Source organism: Sebastes fasciatus, chromosome 15 (genome assembly GCF_043250625.1).
Source record: "Sebastes fasciatus isolate fSebFas1 chromosome 15, fSebFas1.pri, whole genome shotgun sequence".
Classification (NCBI taxonomy): domain Eukaryota; kingdom Metazoa; phylum Chordata; class Actinopteri; order Perciformes; family Sebastidae; genus Sebastes; species Sebastes fasciatus.
This window is the reverse complement of record NC_133809.1, coordinates 24,962-44,038: the sequence shown is the minus strand read 5'-3', so window position 1 is coordinate 44,038 and position 19,077 is coordinate 24,962. Positions and strand designations below refer to the sequence as shown.

At 45.6% G+C, this 19,077-nt stretch overlaps 1 protein-coding gene and 1 non-coding gene across 5 annotated transcripts; both read left to right on the top strand.

Moving 5' to 3' along the window:
* Positions 1 to 323: 323 nt before the first annotated feature.
* On the top strand, positions 324 to 6,476 carry dkc1 (dyskeratosis congenita 1, dyskerin). Of its 4 annotated transcripts, XM_074661426.1 has the most exons (16): positions 347 to 400; positions 432 to 470; positions 1,270 to 1,325; positions 1,414 to 1,500; positions 2,566 to 2,657; positions 3,260 to 3,444; positions 3,563 to 3,627; positions 3,719 to 3,845; positions 3,964 to 4,094; positions 4,353 to 4,496; positions 4,607 to 4,727; positions 5,033 to 5,151; positions 5,240 to 5,343; positions 5,603 to 5,645; positions 5,855 to 6,037; positions 6,176 to 6,476. In XM_074661426.1, exons 2-16 carry the CDS (start codon positions 455 to 457, stop codon positions 6,239 to 6,241), a joined length of 1,539 nt encoding a protein of 512 aa, XP_074517527.1. In that variant the 5' UTR covers positions 347 to 400; positions 432 to 454; the 3' UTR covers positions 6,242 to 6,476. The 4 variants fall into 4 exon arrangements, with proteins under 4 accessions (XP_074517528.1, XP_074517526.1, XP_074517527.1 ...); XM_074661427.1 differs by having other exon boundaries at positions 324 to 470; positions 5,240 to 5,328; XM_074661425.1 differs by having other exon boundaries at positions 326 to 470.
* On the top strand, positions 4,764 to 4,841 carry LOC141752070 (small nucleolar RNA SNORD83). The gene has a single exon (XR_012590171.1). It is a non-coding gene; the product is annotated as a small nucleolar RNA SNORD83 (small nucleolar RNA).
* Positions 6,477 to 19,077: the final 12,601 nt, after the last annotated feature.

The window sequence follows — 19,077 nt, the reverse complement described above, 5'->3', positions numbered from 1 at the left end:
CTGCTTATTAGACCCGCCTTCCTTGGGCCCCAGGAAGTGCACGTGCAGCAGAGCAGCTGAGAGCTGCACTAGCAGAGAGTTCAAGGAGGAAAGCAGATATTTGGCGCAGTTATCCTATTTTACAAATATTACGGGTATATTCCATAGGTCAAAAACACACATATTGACAATTTTTATAATTTTTATAATTTTTATAATTAATAATTTTATAATTTTTTATTTTTTTTTGGTGGCTCAAGGTGGGTGGGGCCAGGCCCCGTGGCCCTCTATTGGCCGGCCGCCACTGGTAGGCAGTATGCGGTTTGGAATACAGCCGAAGAGATAGAAGAGGAAGAGGAGGAGCAGAGAGAAGAGGAAGAGGAGGAGCAGAGAGAAGAGGAAGAGGAGGAGCAGAGAGCAGAGGAAGAGGAGGAGCAGAGAGCAGCGGGCAGTGAGCTCAGTCTCTCAGAGGAAGATGGCGGAGACAGAAGGTGAGCTGCTGAACTCTTTACCCTCTCTACTCTCTCTACACTGTTTAATCTGTTTAATCTGGGCTGCTCCTCTAACCGTCCCGCTGGGTGGTTCTGGTCCCGCTGGGTGGTTCTGGTCCCACCAGACTCGGTGGAGCAGAACAGTGGTTTGTAGCTGTGTGGTTCCGTGAGGAGGTCCAGACTCGGTTTAGAGGTCCAGTCTCGTGTTGTAGTCGTGCTCGTGAGTTCGGCGCGTGTTTCCGGTCCCAGCAGCAGTACTGAGGGTCCTGTTAGAGGCCCAGAGGCCTGCTCACGTTGCCCCGGCAGGACGCACCATGAGGCGGCCTCATCCAGCCAGAGACCCGGCCTCCGGGTCCTGGTTCTGGTTCTGCAGGAGCAGTTGGAGACCCGCTTCACCGTTAATGTGGAACCTGCAGAGTCCAGCTCCTCCGTGTGATCCGGTGCGGTTAGCATGCTGCTGCATTATGGGATGTCCTGTTAGCATGTTAGCATCTGATGCTAACAACCGGCCACGTGTTGTCGGAGAGCCACGTGGGCTGCTGCTCTCACCTCCAACCAGCTATACACCACCTGAACCAGCTATACACCACCTGAACCAGCTATACACCACCTGAACCAGCTATACACCACCTGAACCAGCTATAAACCCGCACCTGGAGCATTATAAGAGAGTTTAATGTATTTATACAGGTGTGATCTAATAGAACATGGACTGTCAGGTAACCTGCAGAGAGTGAAGATCTACAGAGTGTTTTCTACTCCAGCTGACGGTGTGTGTGTCTCTGTGTGTGTGTTTCAGCAGCGTCGGTGAAGAAGAAGAAGAAGGTGAAGAAAGTCAGTGAAGAAGAAGTCGGGGTGAGTGTGATGAAGATGATGTTGGTTGTTGTGTCTCCGTCCCGCTGAACGATGAAGATGAAGACGATGGTTGGTTTTGTGTTAACAGGAGATCCAGCAGAGCGGAGACTTCTTCATCCAGCCGGAGTCTAAAGTCGCTTCTCTGGACACGTCCCAGTGGCCTCTGCTACTGAAGGTACTCAATCACACCTGCTATCTCACACCCGATCACACCTGCTATCTCACACCTGCTATCACACCTATCACACCTTCTATCACACCCGATCACACCTTCTATCACACCCGATCACACCTTCTATCACACCCGATCACACCTTCTATCACACCCGATCACACCTTCTATCACACCTGCTATCACACCCGATCACACCTTCTATCACACCCGATCACACCTGCTATCACACCCGATCACACCTTCTATCACACCCGATCACACCTGCTATCACACCCGATCACACCTTCTATCACACCCGATCACACCTGCTATCACACCCGATCACACCTGCTATCACACCCGATCACACCTTCTATCACACCCGATCACACCTGCTATCACACCCGATCACACCTGCTATCACACCCGATCACACCTGCTATCACACCCGATCACACCTGCTATCACACCCGATCACACCTTCTATCACACCCGATCACACCTGCTATCACACCCGATCACACCTTCTATCATACCCGATCACACCTGCTATCACACCCGATCACACCTGCTATCACACCTTCTATCACACCCGATCACACCTGCTATCACACCCGATCACACCTTCTATCACACCTGCTATCACACCCGATCACACCTGCTATCACACCCGATCACACCTGCTATATCACACCTGAAACTGAAGTCACCTGTCTGTCACTGATCAGACACCTGGGTGATAATAATAATCCTATAAATGTATAAAGACGAGTCGTCAGCGTGTGAAGTGATGAAGAAGTTTATCCATTCTCTGAGCGGCTCGTCTCAGTCGCAGTCGTTGCCTCCACTCCCGTTCTGGGGGCGGGGCCTCTCGGGCGCGGTACCAGCGTCGCTCCGGCGTTTTGCCGTAGCGACCCAAAACCGCCCGGAGAGTTCGACTCGACCCGACCGCCGCCGAGACGATTTAACTGTTCTGATCACACGACGGCGTTAAACGTTAGCCCGACGGTTTATCGTCTTCGGACAGGAAGTGAACAAACCAACGAAGAAGTCGTCTCGTTTTACATTTAATTTTGTTTCCTGCAGAATTTTGATAAACTGAACATCCGGACGGCTCATTACACTCCTCTACCTCACGGCAGCAACCCGCTGAGGAGGAGCATCCAGGACTATGTCAGGTACGCTACGCTAACACGCTAACACATCAGGACTGTCAGGTACGCTACGCTAACACATCAGGACTATGTCAGGTACGCTACGCTAACACATCAGGACTATGTCAGGTACGCTACGCTAACACATCAGGACTATGTCAGGTACGCTACGCTAACACATCAGGACTATGTCAGGTACGCTACGCTAACACATCAGGACTATGTCAGGTACGCTACGCTAACACATCAGGACTATGTCAGGTACGCTACGCTAACACATCAGGACTATGTCAGGTACGCTACGCTAACACATCAGGACTATGTCAGGTACGCTACGCTAACATGCTAACACACCAGGACTATGTCAGGTACGCTACGCTAACATGCTAACACATCAGGACTGTCAGGTATGCTACGCTAACATGCTAACACATCAGGACTGTCAGGTATGCTACGCTAACATGCTAACACACCAGGACTGTCAGGTACGCTACGCTAACATGCTAACACATCAGGACTGTCAGGTATGCTACGCTAACATGCTAACACATCAGGACTATGTCAGGTGACCTGCAGATTAATGCTAAGATAACATGCTAACAGGAAGCTGTTCTACTTCCTGTCAGGTCGGGTTTCATCAACCTGGACAAGCCGGCGAACCCGTCGTCTCACGAGGTGGTGGCGTGGATCCGGAGGATCCTGCGCGTGGAGAAGACAGGTCACAGCGGGACGCTCGACCCGAAGGTCACCGGCTGTCTGATCGTGTGCGTGGATCGAGCCACGCGGATGGTCAAGTCCCAGCAGAGCGCCGGTAAGCGATGACCACTTCCTGTTTGTGGTGTAGTCAGAGTGTCTCCGCCCGGCCGGCGGGCTGAGAGCACATTAAAACCCAGCGCCCCCCCCCTCACTACTCTCTGTGTGTGTTGCAGGTAAAGAGTATGTGGGGATCGTTAGGCTTCACAACGCCATCGAGAGCGAGCACACGCTGGCCCGGGTGAGTCCCATCACTTCCTGCTGTATTAGTGTTATTGATTATTATGGTCTGTTTAGTCGGTGACCGGCGCTGACTCGGTTCATGTCTGCAGGCGTTGGAGACGCTGACCGGCGCTCTGTTCCAGCGGCCGCCGCTCATCGCCGCTGTCAAACGACAACTGAGGGTCCGAACGGTCTACGAGAGCAAACTGATAGAATACGACCCTGAGAGGAGGCTAGGTAAGATCTATAATCAATACACACCTAGCAATGATCAATAATCACTTATCAGTAATCGATACGCAGCTATCTGCGATCGATACGATGATGTCATCGGTCACGTGACTGTGTGTTTCAGGGATCTTCTGGGTGAGCTGCGAGGCGGGAACCTACATCCGGACTCTGTGCGTCCACCTGGGCCTGATGCTCGGGGTCGGAGGTCAGATGCAGGAGCTGAGGAGAGTCCGGTCCGGCGTGCTGGGAGAGAAGGTCAGCCTCACTTCCTGTGATGTTGTGATGTCATCCTCCAGGTGTTGAGTCCAGGCCGGCTGCTCGGTGCCGGGCTGGTAATGAAACTCTGGAACAGGAAGCTGCAGCAGAGACACAGATTACATCATCTGTAGACACTGTGGAGCCTCCACGCTGCTGACATCACCATGACATCACACCCACTGCTGACATCACCATGACGTCATCATTTCATATATATATATATATATATATGTGTGTGTGTGTGTGTGTGTTCAGGACCACATGGTGACGATGCACGACGTGATGGACGCTCAGTGGCAGTTTGACCACAACAAAGACGAGACGTACCTGAGGAGGGTCGTCTTCCCGCTGGAGAAGCTGCTGGTGTCCCACAGACGGCTGGTGATGAAGGACAGCGCTGTGAGTAGTCTTCCTCCTCGCCATCGCCATCATCATAATATAGAATATAGAATATACATATCTAGTTGTGGTTATGGATGCTTGACTCCGGACCGCCATCGTGTCTCCAGGTGAACGCCATCTGTTACGGGGCGAAGATCATGCTGCCGGGTGTCCTCCGCTACGAAGACGGCATCGAGATGAACCAGGACATCGTCGTCATAACGACGAAGGGCGAGGCCATCTGCACAGGTGAGACGGCGGGCTGGGGGGGGGGGTCCAGGATCTGCCACATGATGAGCTGTGTAGCTGCAGTAGCCTTCTGGGCCGTGATGACCTGCTATCTATCACCCTTCTCTGATGGCTCACCTCAACACTAGTGACCCGTCGGTGACCCGTTAGTGACCTGTCGGTTTACCCCGTCGGTGACCCGTTAGTGACCTGTCGGTTTACCCCGTCGGTGACCTGTTGGTGACCTCTTAGTGACCTGTCGGTGACCCGTTAGTGACCTGTTGTGACCTGGTGAATGACTAATTAACCAGTCCATCCTCCTCCAGGTGTCGCTCTGATGACGACCGCCGTCATCTCCACGTGTGATCACGGCGTGGTGGCGAAGATCAAGAGGGTGATCATGGAGAGAGACACGTATCCTCGGAAGTGGGGTCTGGGACCGAAGGTACGCCGCCGCCGCCATCCGTCCGTCCACGTGGACGATTAACGAGTTGTAACAAAGGTTAAGATATTAACGAGCTGCTTCTCATCAGGCCAGTCAGAAGAAGATGATGATTCAGAAAGGACTCCTGGACAAACACGGCAAGCCCAACGGCAGCACGCCGAGCGACTGGAGGAGCGGGTACGTGGACTACAGGTGAGGGGGCGGGGCCTTTTGCAGGTGAGGGGGCGGGGCCTACAGGTGCAGACAGTTATCCCTCAGTGAGCTGACGTGCTCTCTGAGGGAGTCGCTCTGCTACAGGAAACACTCGGTCTGAGCCGCTTCACTCAGCTGGTAGCTGAGCGGCCGCTCACCTGAGAACAGTGACGTCATCGGGCCGACGGCGATGTCATCAGTTTAAATGTTGAAAGCATAAAAATGTTTGAATATTAAATGTTGTTGTTTTGATTGACAGCGTCTCCAAGGCGACCGTGGAGTCATGTGACACTCCAGCGAAGGTAAAGTCAATCAATGATCACATCTGTGTACAGTATGACAACATGTAGTACTGCCTACTGCGGAGTACTAGTTAGTACTACTCGATGTACTTCATCTTTACTCCACTGGACCGGAGATAAACCGGCTGGTTGAAAATCATATTGAGGTCACATGACCGTGAACCTCATGATGTCGTCCAATCAGAGTCTTTGACCTTTGTGCTCTACAGAGGAAGCGGGATGCGACGGAGAGCGACGGCGAAGCGACGACGACGCCCAACACTCCGACGGCAGAGGACGGGAAGAAAGAGAAGAAGAAGAAGAAGAAAGAGAAGAGGGTGAAACTGGAGGAGGCGGGGCTCGATGAGACGGGGGCGGAGCCTGATGAGCCGGGGGCGGAGCCTGAGACGGAGGTGAGTCACTGAGTGTTTAAATGATTAATAATGACCTTGTGTTTATACAGTTTTTAGATATGTTAAATATATATATATTTATAGATGTTAAATGAATATATATATGTATATATAATGAAGGTGTGTTTGTGTCTGCAGGTTGTCGATAGCGCCAAAAAGAAAAAGAAGAAGAAGAAGGTGAAAGACGGCGAGGCGTCGGAGTGACGGCAGCGGATCAACAGGAAGCTGAGACTCCGCCCATTGTCACACCCCCGTGACCACAAAGCATTCTGGGAGTTTTATAACGGACTGCATGGACGCAGGAGGGGAAGAGGAGGAGAGGAGAAGGAGGACACTTTTTGTTTTTTATATACATTTTATTGTATTTTTTCTTTCAGCTGTAAATAACTGAACAGGAAGCCTGTTTGTAATTTCAAAATAAAAGTCTTTGTTTTCTGTATTTGTGGGGTCTTCAGAAACATTATGTTCAGATATAAAGACACGTTTAGTCTGGAGGTTAGAACCATAACGGGCAGAACCGGGCCGAGGGAGGAACCTCAGTCTAGTTCTGATCGGCCTCACAGCTCATTGGTTAATACCTTCAGAACCAGAACCAGCGTCTGAGAACCTCTGATGAGCTCGGGCCAATAATGATCCACAGAACCTGTGGTGGTAGAACATGTATTAGAACGTGAGGTAGTAGAACATGTGGTAGAACATTTGTTAGAACATGTGGTAGTAGAATATCTGGCAGAACATGTGGTAAAACATTAGGTAGAACATGTTTTAGTAGATTGGTTGTAGAACATGTATTAGAACGTCTGGTAGAACATGTGGTAGTAGAATATCCGGCAGAACATGTGGTAGTAGAATGTCTGGTAGAACGTGTGGTGGTAGAACATGTGGTAGTAGAAAGTTTGGTAGTAGAACATGAGGTAGAATGTGTGGTAGAACTTTTGGTAGAACATGTAGTAGAACGTGTGGTAGATTGATTGTAGAACGTGTGTTAGTAGAACATGTGGTAGTAGAAAGTGTGGTAGTAGAACATGTATTAGAACATGTGGTAGTAGAACGTGTAATAGAACATGTATTAGAACATGTGGTAGCAGACCGTGTGGTAGAACATGTATTAGAACGTGTGGTAGAACATGTAGCAGAACGTGTGGTAGAACATGTAGTGGTAGAACATGTATTAGAACGTGAGGTAGAACATGTGGTAGAACATTTGTTAGAACATGTAGTAGAATATGTATTAGAACGTCTGGTAGAACATGTGGTAGCAGAACGTGTGGTAGAACATGTATTAGAACGTATGGTAGAACATGTATTAGAACGTGTGGTAGAACATGTAGCAGAACGTGTGGTAGAACATGTAGTGGTAGAACATGTATTAGAACGTGAGGTAGAACATGTGGTAGAACATTTGTTAGAACATGTGGTAGTAGAATATGTATTAGAACGTCTGGTAGAACATGTGGTAGCAGAACGTGTGGTAGAACAGGTGTTAGTAGAACGTGTGGTAGAACAGGTGTTGGTAGAACGTGTGGTAGTAGAACGTGTGGTAGTAGAACGTGTGGTAGAACAGGTGTTAGTAGAACGTGTGGTAGAACAGGTGTTAGTAGAACGTGTGGTAGAACAGGTGTTAGTAGAACGTGTGGTAGAAAAGGTGTTAGTAGAACGTGTGGTAGAAAAGGTGTTAGTAGAACGTGTGGTAGAACAGGTGTTAGTAGAACGTGTGGTAGAACAGGTGTTAGTAGAACGTGTGGTAGAACAGGTGTTAGTAGAACGTGTGGTAGTAGAACGTGTAGTAGAACAGGTGTTAGTAGAACGTGTGGTAGAACAGGTGTTAGTAGAACGTGTGGTAGAACAGGTGTTAGTAGAACGTGTGGTAGAACAGGTGTTAGTAGAACGTGTGGTAGTAGAACGTGTGGTAGTAGAACATGTATTAGAACATGTGGTAGTAGAACGTGTAATAGAACATGTATTAGAACATGTGGTAGCAGACCGTGTGGTAGAACATGTATTAGAACGTGTGGTAGAACATGTAGCAGAACATGTGGTAGAACATGTAGTGGTAGAACATGTATTAGAACGTGAGGTAGAACATGTGGTAGAACATTTGTTAGAACATGTGGTAGTAGAATATGTATTAGAACGTCTGGTAGAACATGTGGTAGCAGAACGTGTGGTAGAACAGGTGTTAGTAGAACGTGTGGTAGAACAGGTGTTAGTAGAACGTGTGGTAGTAGAACGTGTGGTAGTAGAACGTGTAGTAGAACAGGTGTTAGTAGAACGTGTGGTAGAACAGGTGTTAGTAGAACGTGTGGTAGAACAGGTGTTAGTAGAACGTGTGGTAGAACAGGTGTTAGTAGAACGTGTGGTAGAACAGGTGTTAGTAGAACGTGTGGTAGTAGAACGTGTGGTAGTAGAACGTGTAGTAGAACAGGTGTTAGTAGAACGTGTGGTAGAACAGGTGTTAGTAGAACGTGTGGTAGAACAGGTGTTAGTAGAACGTGTGGTAGAACAGGTGTTAGTAGAACGTGTGGTAGAACAGGTGTTAGTAGAACGTGTGGTAGAACAGGTGTTAGTAGAACGTGTGGTAGAACAGGTGTTAGTAGAACGTGTGGTAGAACAGGTGTTAGTAGAACGTGTGGTAGTAGAACGTGTGGTAGTAGAACGTGTAGTAGAACAGGTGTTAGTAGAACGTGTGGTAGAACAGGTGTTAGTAGAACGTGTGGTAGAACAGGTGTTAGTAGAACGTGTGGTAGAACAGGTGTTAGTAGAACGTGTGGTAGAACAGGTGTTAGTAGAACGTGTGGTAGTAGAACGTGTGGTAGTAGAACGTGTAGTAGAACAGGTGTTAGTAGAACGTGTGGTAGAACAGGTGTTAGTAGAACGTGTGGTAGAACAGGTGTTAGTAGAACGTGTGGTAGAACAGGTGTTAGTAGAACGTGTGGTAGTAGAACGTGTGGTAGTAGAACATGTATTAGAACATGTGGTAGTAGAACGTGTAATAGAACATGTATTAGAACATGTGGTAGCAGACCGTGTGGTAGAACATGTATTAGAACGTGTGGTAGAACATGTAGCAGAACGTGTGGTAGAACATGTAGTGGTAGAACATGTATTAGAACGTGAGGTAGAACATGTGGTAGAACATTTGTTAGAACATGTGGTAGTAGAATATGTATTAGAACGTCTGGTAGAACATGTGGTAGCAGAACGTGTGGTAGAACAGGTGTTAGTAGAACGTGTGGTAGAACAGGTGTTAGTAGAACGTGTGGTAGTAGAACGTGTGGTAGTAGAACGTGTAGTAGAACAGGTGTTAGTAGAACGTGTGGTAGAACAGGTGTTAGTAGAACGTGTGGTAGAACAGGTGTTAGTAGAACGTGTGGTAGAACAGGTGTTAGTAGAACGTGTGGTAGAACAGGTGTTAGTAGAACGTGTGGTAGTAGAACGTGTGGTAGTAGAACGTGTAGTAGAACAGGTGTTAGTAGAACGTGTGGTAGAACAGGTGTTAGTAGAACGTGTGGTAGAATAGGTGTTAGTAGAACGTGTGGTAGAACAGGTGTTAGTAGAACGTGTGGTAGTAGAACGTGTGGTAGTAGAACATGTATTAGAACATGTGGTAGTAGAACGTGTAATAGAACATGTATTAGAACATGTGGTAGCAGACCGTGTGGTAGAACATGTATTAGAACGTGTGGTAGAACATGTAGCAGAACGTGTGGTAGAACATGTAGTGGTAGAACATGTATTAGAACGTGAGGTAGAACATGTGGTAGAACATTTGTTAGAACATGTGGTAGTAGAATATGTATTAGAACGTCTGGTAGAACATGTGGTAGCAGAACGTGTGGTAGAACAGGTGTTAGTAGAACGTGTGGTAGAACAGATGTTAGTAGAACGTGTGGTAGAACAGGTGTTAGTAGAACGTGTGGTAGAACAGGTGTTAGTAGAACGTGTGGTAGAACAGGTGTTAGTAGAACGTGTGGTAGAACAGATGTTAGTAGAACGTGTGGTAGAACAGGTGTTAGTAGAACGTGTGGTAGAACAGGTGTTAGTAGAACGTGTGGTAGAACAGGTGTTAGTAGAACGTGTGGTAGAACAGGTGTTAGTAGAACGTGTGGTAGTAGAACGTGTGGTAGTAGAACGTGTAGTAGAACAGGTGTTAGTAGAACGTGTGGTAGAACAGGTGTTAGTAGAACGTGTGGTAGAACAGGTGTTAGTAGAACGTGTGGTAGAACAGGTGTTAGTAGAACGTGTGGTAGTAGAACGTGTAGTAGAACAGGTGTTAGTAGAACGTGTGGTAGAACAGGTGTTAGTAGAACGTGTGGTAGAACAGGTGTTAGTAGAACGTGTGGTAGTAGAACGTGTGGTAGTAGAACATGTATTAGAACATGTGGTAGTAGAACGTGTAATAGAACATGTATTAGAACATGTGGTAGCAGACCGTGTGGTAGAACATGTATTAGAACGTGTGGTAGAACATGTAGTGGTAGAACATGTATTAGAACGTGAGGTAGAACATGTGGTAGAACATTTGTTAGAACATGTGGTAGTAGAATATGTATTAGAACGTCTGGTAGAACATGTGGTAGCAGAACGTGTGGTAGAACAGGTGTTAGTAGAACGTGTGGTAGAACAGGTGTTAGTAGAACGTGTGGTAGAACAGGTGTTAGTAGAACGTGTGGTAGAACAGGTGTTAGTAGAACGTGTGGTAGAACAGGTGTTAGTAGAACGTGTGGTAGAACAGGTGTTAGTAGAACGTGTGGTAGTAGAACGTGTGGTAGTAGAACGTGTAGTAGAACAGGTGTTAGTAGAACGTGTGGTAGAACAGGTGTTAGTAGAACGTGTGGTAGAACAGGTGTTAGTAGAACGTGTGGTAGTAGAACGTGTGGTAGTAGAACGTGTAGTAGAACAGGTGTTAGTAGAACGTGTGGTAGAACAGGTGTTAGTAGAACGTGTGGTAGAACAGGTGTTAGTAGAACGTGTGGTAGAACAGGTGTTAGTAGAACGTGTGGTAGAACAGGTGTTAGTAGAACGTGTGGTAGAACAGGTGTTAGTAGAACGTGTGGTAGTAGAACGTGTGGTAGTAGAACGTGTAGTAGAACAGGTGTTAGTAGAACGTGTGGTAGAACAGGTGTTAGTAGAACGTGTGGTAGTAGAACGTGTGGTAGTAGAACATGTATTAGAACATGTGGTAGTAGAACGTGTAATAGAACATGTATTAGAACATGTGGTAGCAGACCGTGTGGTAGAACATGTATTAGAACGTGTGGTAGAACATGTAGTGGTAGAACATGTATTAGAACGTGAGGTAGAACATGTGGTAGAACATTTGTTAGAACATGTGGTAGTAGAATATGTATTAGAACGTCTGGTAGAACATGTGGTAGCAGAACGTGTGGTAGAACAGGTGTTAGTAGAACGTGTGGTAGAACAGGTGTTAGTAGAACGTGTGGTAGAACAGGTGTTAGTAGAACGTGTGGTAGAACAGGTGTTAGTAGAACGTGTGGTAGAACAGGTGTTAGTAGAACGTGTGGTAGTAGAACGTGTGGTAGTAGAACGTGTGGTAGTAGAACGTGTAGTAGAACAGGTGTTAGTAGAACGTGTGGTAGAACAGGTGTTAGTAGAACGTGTGGTAGAACAGGTGTTAGTAGAACGTGTGGTAGTAGAACGTGTGGTAGTAGAACGTGTAGTAGAACAGGTTTTAGTAGAACGTGTGGTAGAACAGGTGTTAGTAGAACGTGTGGTAGAACAGGTGTTAGTAGAACGTGTGGTAGAACAGGTGTTAGTAGAACGTGTGGTAGTAGAACGTGTGGTAGTAGAACGTGTAGTAGAACAGGTGTTAGTAGAACGTGTGGTAGAACAGGTGTTAGTAGAACGTGTGGTAGAACAGGTGTTAGTAGAACGTGTGGTAGAACAGGTGTTAGTAGAACGTGTGGTAGTAGAACGTGTAGTAGAACAGGTGTTAGTAGAACGTGTGGTAGAACAGGTGTTAGTAGAACGTGTGGTAGAACAGGTGTTAGTAGAACGTGTGGTAGTAGAACGTGTGGTAGTAGAACATGTATTAGAACATGTGGTAGCAGACCGTGTGGTAGAACATGTATTAGAACGTGTGGTAGAACATGTAGTGGTAGAACATGTATTAGAACGTGAGGTAGAACATGTGGTAGAACATTTGTTAGAACATGTGGTAGTAGAATATGTATTAGAACGTCTGGTAGAACATGTGGTAGCAGAACGTGTGGTAGAACAGGTGTTAGTAGAACGTGTGGTAGAACAGGTGTTAGTAGAACGTGTGGTAGAACAGGTGTTAGTAGAACGTGTGGTAGAACAGGTGTTAGTAGAACGTGTGGTAGAACAGGTGTTAGTAGAACGTGTGGTAGAACAGGTGTTAGTAGAACGTGTGGTAGTAGAACGTGTGGTAGTAGAACGTGTAGTAGAACAGGTGTTAGTAGAACGTGTGGTAGAACAGGTGTTAGTAGAACGTGTGGTAGAACAGGTGTTAGTAGAACGTGTGGTAGAACAGGTGTTAGTAGAACGTGTGGTAGTAGAACGTGTGGTAGTAGAACGTGTAGTAGAACAGGTGTTAGTAGAACGTGTGGTAGAACAGGTGTTAGTAGAACGTGTGGTAGAACAGGTGTTAGTAGAACGTGTGGTAGAACAGGTGTTAGTAGAACGTGTGGTAGAACAGGTGTTAGTAGAACGTGTGGTAGTAGAACGTGTGGTAGTAGAACGTGTGGTAGTAGAACGTGTAGTAGAACAGGTGTTAGTAGAACGTGTGGTAGAACAGGTGTTAGTAGAACGTGTGGTAGTAGAACGTGTGGTAGTAGAACATGTATTAGAACATGTGGTAGTAGAACGTGTAATAGAACATGTATTAGAACATGTGGTAGCAGACCGTGTGGTAGAACATGTATTAGAACGTGTGGTAGAACATGTAGTGGTAGAACATGTATTAGAACGTGAGGTAGAACATGTGGTAGAACATTTGTTAGAACATGTGGTAGTAGAATATGTATTAGAACGTCTGGTAGAACATGTGGTAGCAGAACGTGTGGTAGAACAGGTGTTAGTAGAACGTGTGGTAGAACAGGTGTTAGTAGAACGTGTGGTAGAACAGGTGTTAGTAGAACGTGTGGTAGAACAGGTGTTAGTAGAACGTGTGGTAGAACAGGTGTTAGTAGAACGTGTGGTAGTAGAACGTGTGGTAGTAGAACGTGTGGTAGTAGAACGTGTAGTAGAACAGGTGTTAGTAGAACGTGTGGTAGAACAGGTGTTAGTAGAACGTGTGGTAGAACAGGTGTTAGTAGAACGTGTGGTAGTAGAACGTGTGGTAGTAGAACGTGTAGTAGAACAGGTTTTAGTAGAACGTGTGGTAGAACAGGTGTTAGTAGAACGTGTGGTAGAACAGGTGTTAGTAGAACGTGTGGTAGAACAGGTGTTAGTAGAACGTGTGGTAGAACAGGTGTTAGTAGAACGTGTGGTAGTAGAACGTGTGGTAGTAGAACGTGTGGTAGTAGAACGTGTAGTAGAACAGGTGTTAGTAGAACGTGTGGTAGAACAGGTGTTAGTAGAACGTGTGGTAGAACAGGTGTTAGTAGAACGTGTGGTAGAACAGGTGTTAGTAGAACGTGTGGTAGTAGAACGTGTGGTAGTAGAACATGTATTAGAACATGTGGTAGTAGAACGTGTAATAGAACATGTATTAGAACATGTGGTAGCAGACCGTGTGGTAGAACATGTATTAGAACGTCTGGTAGAACATGTGGTAGTAGAATATCCGGCAGAACATGTGGTAGTAGAATGTCTGGTAGAACGTGTGGTGGTAGAACATGTGGTAGTAGAAAGTTTGGTAGTAGAACATGAGGTAGAATGTGTGGTAGAACTTTTGGTAGAACATGTAGTAGAACGTGTGGTAGATTGATTGTAGAACGTGTGTTAGTAGAACATGTGGTAGTAGAAAGTGTGGTAGTAGAACGTGTGGTAGTAGAACGTGTGGTAGTAGAACGTGTAGTAGAACAGGTGTTAGTAGAACGTGTGGTAGAACAGGTGTTAGTAGAACGTGTGGTAGAACAGGTGTTAGTAGAACGTGTGGTAGAACAGGTGTTAGTAGAACGTGTGGTAGAACAGGTGTTAGTAGAACGTGTGGTAGAACAGGTGTTAGTAGAACGTGTGGTAGTAGAACGTGTGGTAGTAGAACGTGTAGTAGAACAGGTGTTAGTAGAACGTGTGGTAGAACAGGTGTTAGTAGAACGTGTGGTAGAACAGGTGTTAGTAGAACGTGTGGTAGAACAGGTGTTAGTAGAACGTGTGGTAGAACAGGTGTTAGTAGAACGTGTGGTAGTAGAACGTGTGGTAGTAGAACGTGTAGTAGAACAGGTGTTAGTAGAACGTGTGGTAGAACAGGTGTTAGTAGAACGTGTGGTAGAACAGGTGTTAGTAGAACGTGTGGTAGAACAGGTGTTAGTAGAACGTGTGGTAGTAGAACGTGTGGTAGTAGAACATGTATTAGAACATGTGGTAGTAGAACGTGTAATAGAACATGTATTAGAACATGTGGTAGCAGACCGTGTGGTAGAACATGTATTAGAACGTGTGGTAGAACATGTAGCAGAACGTGTGGTAGAACATGTAGTGGTAGAACATGTATTAGAACGTGAGGTAGAACATGTGGTAGAACATTTGTTAGAACATGTGGTAGTAGAATATGTATTAGAACGTCTGGTAGAACATGTGGTAGCAGAACGTGTGGTAGAACAGGTGTTAGTAGAACGTGTGGTAGAACAGGTGTTAGTAGAACGTGTGGTAGTAGAACGTGTGGTAGTAGAACGTGTAGTAGAACAGGTGTTAGTAGAACGTGTGGTAGAACAGGTGTTAGTAGAACGTGTGGTAGAACAGGTGTTAGTAGAACGTGTGGTAGAACAGGTGTTAGTAGAACGTGTGGTAGAACAGGTGTTAGTAGAACGTGTGGTAGTAGAACGTGTGGTAGTAGAACGTGTAGTAGAACAGGTGTTAGTAGAACGTGTGGTAGAACAGGTGTTAGTAGAACGTGTGGTAGAATAGGTGTTAGTAGAACGTGTGGTAGAACAGGTGTTAGTAGAACGTGTGGTAGTAGAACGTGTGGTAGTAGAACATGTATTAGAACATGTGGTAGTAGAACGTGTAATAGAACATGTATTAGAACATGTGGTAGCAGACCGTGTGGTAGAACATGTATTAGAACGTGTGGTAGAACATGTAGCAGAACGTGTGGTAGAACATGTAGTGGTAGAACATGTATTAGAACGTGAGGTAGAACATGTGGTAGAACATTTGTTAGAACATGTGGTAGTAGAATATGTATTAGAACGTCTGGTAGAACATGTGGTAGCAGAACGTGTGGTAGAACAGGTGTTAGTAGAACGTGTGGTAGAACAGATGTTAGTAGAACGTGTGGTAGAACAGGTGTTAGTAGAACGTGTGGTAGAACAGGTGTTAGTAGAACGTGTGGTAGAACAGGTGTTAGTAGAACGTGTGGTAGAACAGGTGTTAGTAGAACGTGTGGTAGTAGAACGTGTGGTAGTAGAACGTGTAGTAGAACAGGTGTTAGTAGAACGTGTGGTAGAACAGGTGTTAGTAGAACGTGTGGTAGAACAGGTGTTAGTAGAACGTGTGGTAGAACAGGTGTTAGTAGAACGTGTGGTAGTAGAACGTGTAGTAGAACAGGTGTTAGTAGAACGTGTGGTAGAACAGGTGTTAGTAGAACGTGTGGTAGAACAGGTGTTAGTAGAACGTGTGGTAGTAGAACGTGTGGTAGTAGAACATGTATTAGAACATGTGGTAGTAGAACGTGTAATAGAACATGTATTAGAACATGTGGTAGCAGACCGTGTGGTAGAACATGTATTAGAACGTGTGGTAGAACATGTAGTGGTAGAACATGTATTAGAACGTGAGGTAGAACATGTGGTAGAACATTTGTTAGAACATGTGGTAGTAGAATATGTATTAGAACGTCTGGTAGAACATGTGGTAGCAGAACGTGTGGTAGAACAGGTGTTAGTAGAACGTGTGGTAGAACAGGTGTTAGTAGAACGTGTGGTAGAACAGGTGTTAGTAGAACGTGTGGTAGAACAGGTGTTAGTAGAACGTGTGGTAGAACAGGTGTTAGTAGAACGTGTGGTAGAACAGGTGTTAGTAGAACGTGTGGTAGTAGAACGTGTGGTAGTAGAACGTGTAGTAGAACAGGTGTTAGTAGAACGTGTGGTAGAACAGGTGTTAGTAGAACGTGTGGTAGAACAGGTGTTAGTAGAACGTGTGGTAGTAGAACGTGTGGTAGTAGAACGTGTAGTAGAACAGGTGTTAGTAGAACGTGTGGTAGAACAGGTGTTAGTAGAACGTGTGGTAGAACAGGTGTTAGTAGAACGTGTGGTAGAACAGGTGTTAGTAGAACGTGTGGTAGAACAGGTGTTAGTAGAACGTGTGGTAGAACAGGTGTTAGTAGAACGTGTGGTAGTAGAACGTGTGGTAGTAGAACGTGTAGTAGAACAGGTGTTAGTAGAACGTGTGGTAGAACAGGTGTTAGTAGAACGTGTGGTAGTAGAACGTGTGGTAGTAGAACATGTATTAGAACATGTGGTAGTAGAACGTGTAATAGAACATGTATTAGAACATGTGGTAGCAGACCGTGTGGTAGAACATGTATTAGAACGTGTGGTAGAACATGTAGTGGTAGAACATGTATTAGAACGTGAGGTAGAACATGTGGTAGAACATTTGTTAGAACATGTGGTAGTAGAATATGTATTAGAACGTCTGGTAGAACATGTGGTAGCAGAACGTGTGGTAGAACAGGTGTTAGTAGAACGTGTGGTAGAACAGGTGTTAGTAGAACGTGTGGTAGAACAGGTGTTAGTAGAACGTGTGGTAGAACAGGTGTTAGTAGAACGTGTGGTAGAACAGGTGTTAGTAGAACGTGTGGTAGTAGAACGTGTGGTAGTAGAACGTGTGGTAGTAGAACGTGTAGTAGAACAGGTGTTAGTAGAACGTGTGGTAGAACAGGTGTTAGTAGAACGTGTGGTAGAACAGGTGTTAGTAGAACGTGTGGTAGTAGAACGTGTGGTAGTAGAACGTGTAGTAGAACAGGTTTTAGTAGAACGTGTGGTAGAACAGGTGTTAGTAGAACGTGTGGTAGAACAGGTGTTAGTAGAACGTGTGGTAGAACAGGTGTTAGTAGAACGTGTGGTAGTAGAACGTGTGGTAGTAGAACGTGTAGTAGAACAGGTGTTAGTAGAACGTGTGGTAGAACAGGTGTTAGTAGAACGTGTGGTAGAACAGGTGTTAGTAGAACGTGTGGTAGAACAGGTGTTAGTAGAACGTGTGGTAGTAGAACGTGTAGTAGAACAGGTGTTAGTAGAACGTGTGGTAGAACAGGTGTTAGTAGAACGTGTGGTAGAACAGGTGTTAGTAGAACGTGTGGTAGTAGAACGTGTGGTAGTAGAACATGTATTAGAACATGTGGTAGCAGACCGTGTGGTAGAACATGTATTAGAACGTGTGGTAGAACATGTAGTGGTAGAACATGTATTAGAACGTGAGGTAGAACATGTGGTAGAACATTTGTTAGAACATGTGGTAGTAGAATATGTATTAGAACGTCTGGTAGAACATGTGGTAGCAGAACGTGTGGTAGAACAGGTGTTAGTAGAACGTGTGGTAGAACAGGTGTTAGTAGAACGTGTGGTAGAACAGGTGTTAGTAGAACGTGTGGTAGAACAGGTGTTAGTAGAACGTGTGGTAGAACAGGTGTTAGTAGAACGTGTGGTAGAACAGGTGTTAGTAGAACGTGTGGTAGTAGAACGTGTGGTAGTAGAACGTGTAGTAGAACAGGTGTTAGTAGAACGTGTGGTAGAACAGGTGTTAGTAGAACGTGTGGTAGAACAGGTGTTAGTAGAACGTGTGGTAGTAGAACGTGTGGTAGTAGAACGTGTAGTAGAACAGGTGTTAGTAGAACGTGTGGTAGAACAGGTGTTAGTAGAACGTGTGGTAGAACAGGTGTTAGTAGAACGTGTGGTAGAACAGGTGTTAGTAGAACGTGTGGTAGAACAGGTGTTAGTAGAACGTGTGGTAGTAGAACGTGTGGTAGTAGAACGTGTGGTAGTAGAACGTGTAGTAGAACAGGTGTTAGTAGAACGTGTGGTAGAACAGGTGTTAGTAGAACGTGTGGTAGTAGAACGTGTGGTAGTAGAACATGTATTAGAACATGTGGTAGTAGAACGTGTAATAGAACATGTATTAGAACATGTGGTAGCAGACCGTGTGGTAGAACATGTATTAGAACGTGTGGTAGAACATGTATTGGTAGAACATGTATTAGAACGTGAGGTAGAACATGTGGTAGAACATTTGTTAGAACATGTGGTAGTAGAATATGTATTAGAACGTCTGGTAGAACATGTGGTAGCAGAACGTGTGGTAGAACAGGTGTTAGTAGAACGTGTGGTAGAACAGGTGTTAGTAGAACGTGTGGTAGAACAGGTGTTAGTAGAACGTGTGGTAGAACAGGTGTTAGTAGAACGTGTGGTAGAACAGGTGTTAGTAGAACGTGTGGTAGTAGAACGTGTGGTAGTAGAACGTGTGGTAGTAGAACGTGTAGTAGAACAGGTGTTAGTAGAACGTGTGGTAGAACAGGTGTTAGTAGAACGTGTGGTAGAACAGGTGTTAGTAGAACGTGTGGTAGTAGAACGTGTGGTAGTAGAACGTGTAGTAGAACAGGTTTTAGTAGAACGTGTGGTAGAACAGGTGTTAGTAGAACGTGTGGTAGAACAGGTGTTAGTAGAACGTGTGGTAGAACAGGTGTTAGTAGAACGTGTGGTAGAACAGGTGTTAGTAGAACGTGTGGTAGTAGAACGTGTGGTAGTAGAACGTGTGGTAGTAGAACGTGTAGTAGAACAGGTGTTAGTAGAACGTGTGGTAGAACAGGTGTTAGTAGAACGTGTGGTAGAACAGGTGTTAGTAGAACGTGTGGTAGAACAGGTGTTAGTAGAACGTGTGGTAGTAGAACGTGTGGTAGT

Excerpts from the sequence above, each read along its gene's own strand:
- dkc1 (XM_074661425.1), top strand. Across the intron at positions 2,658-3,259 it reads AGCATCCAGGACTATGTCAG|GTCGGGTTTCATCAACCTGG; the intron begins GTACGCTACGCT and ends ACTTCCTGTCAG. Across the intron at positions 3,628-3,718 it reads GCGAGCACACGCTGGCCCGG|GCGTTGGAGACGCTGACCGG; the intron begins GTGAGTCCCATC and ends TCATGTCTGCAG.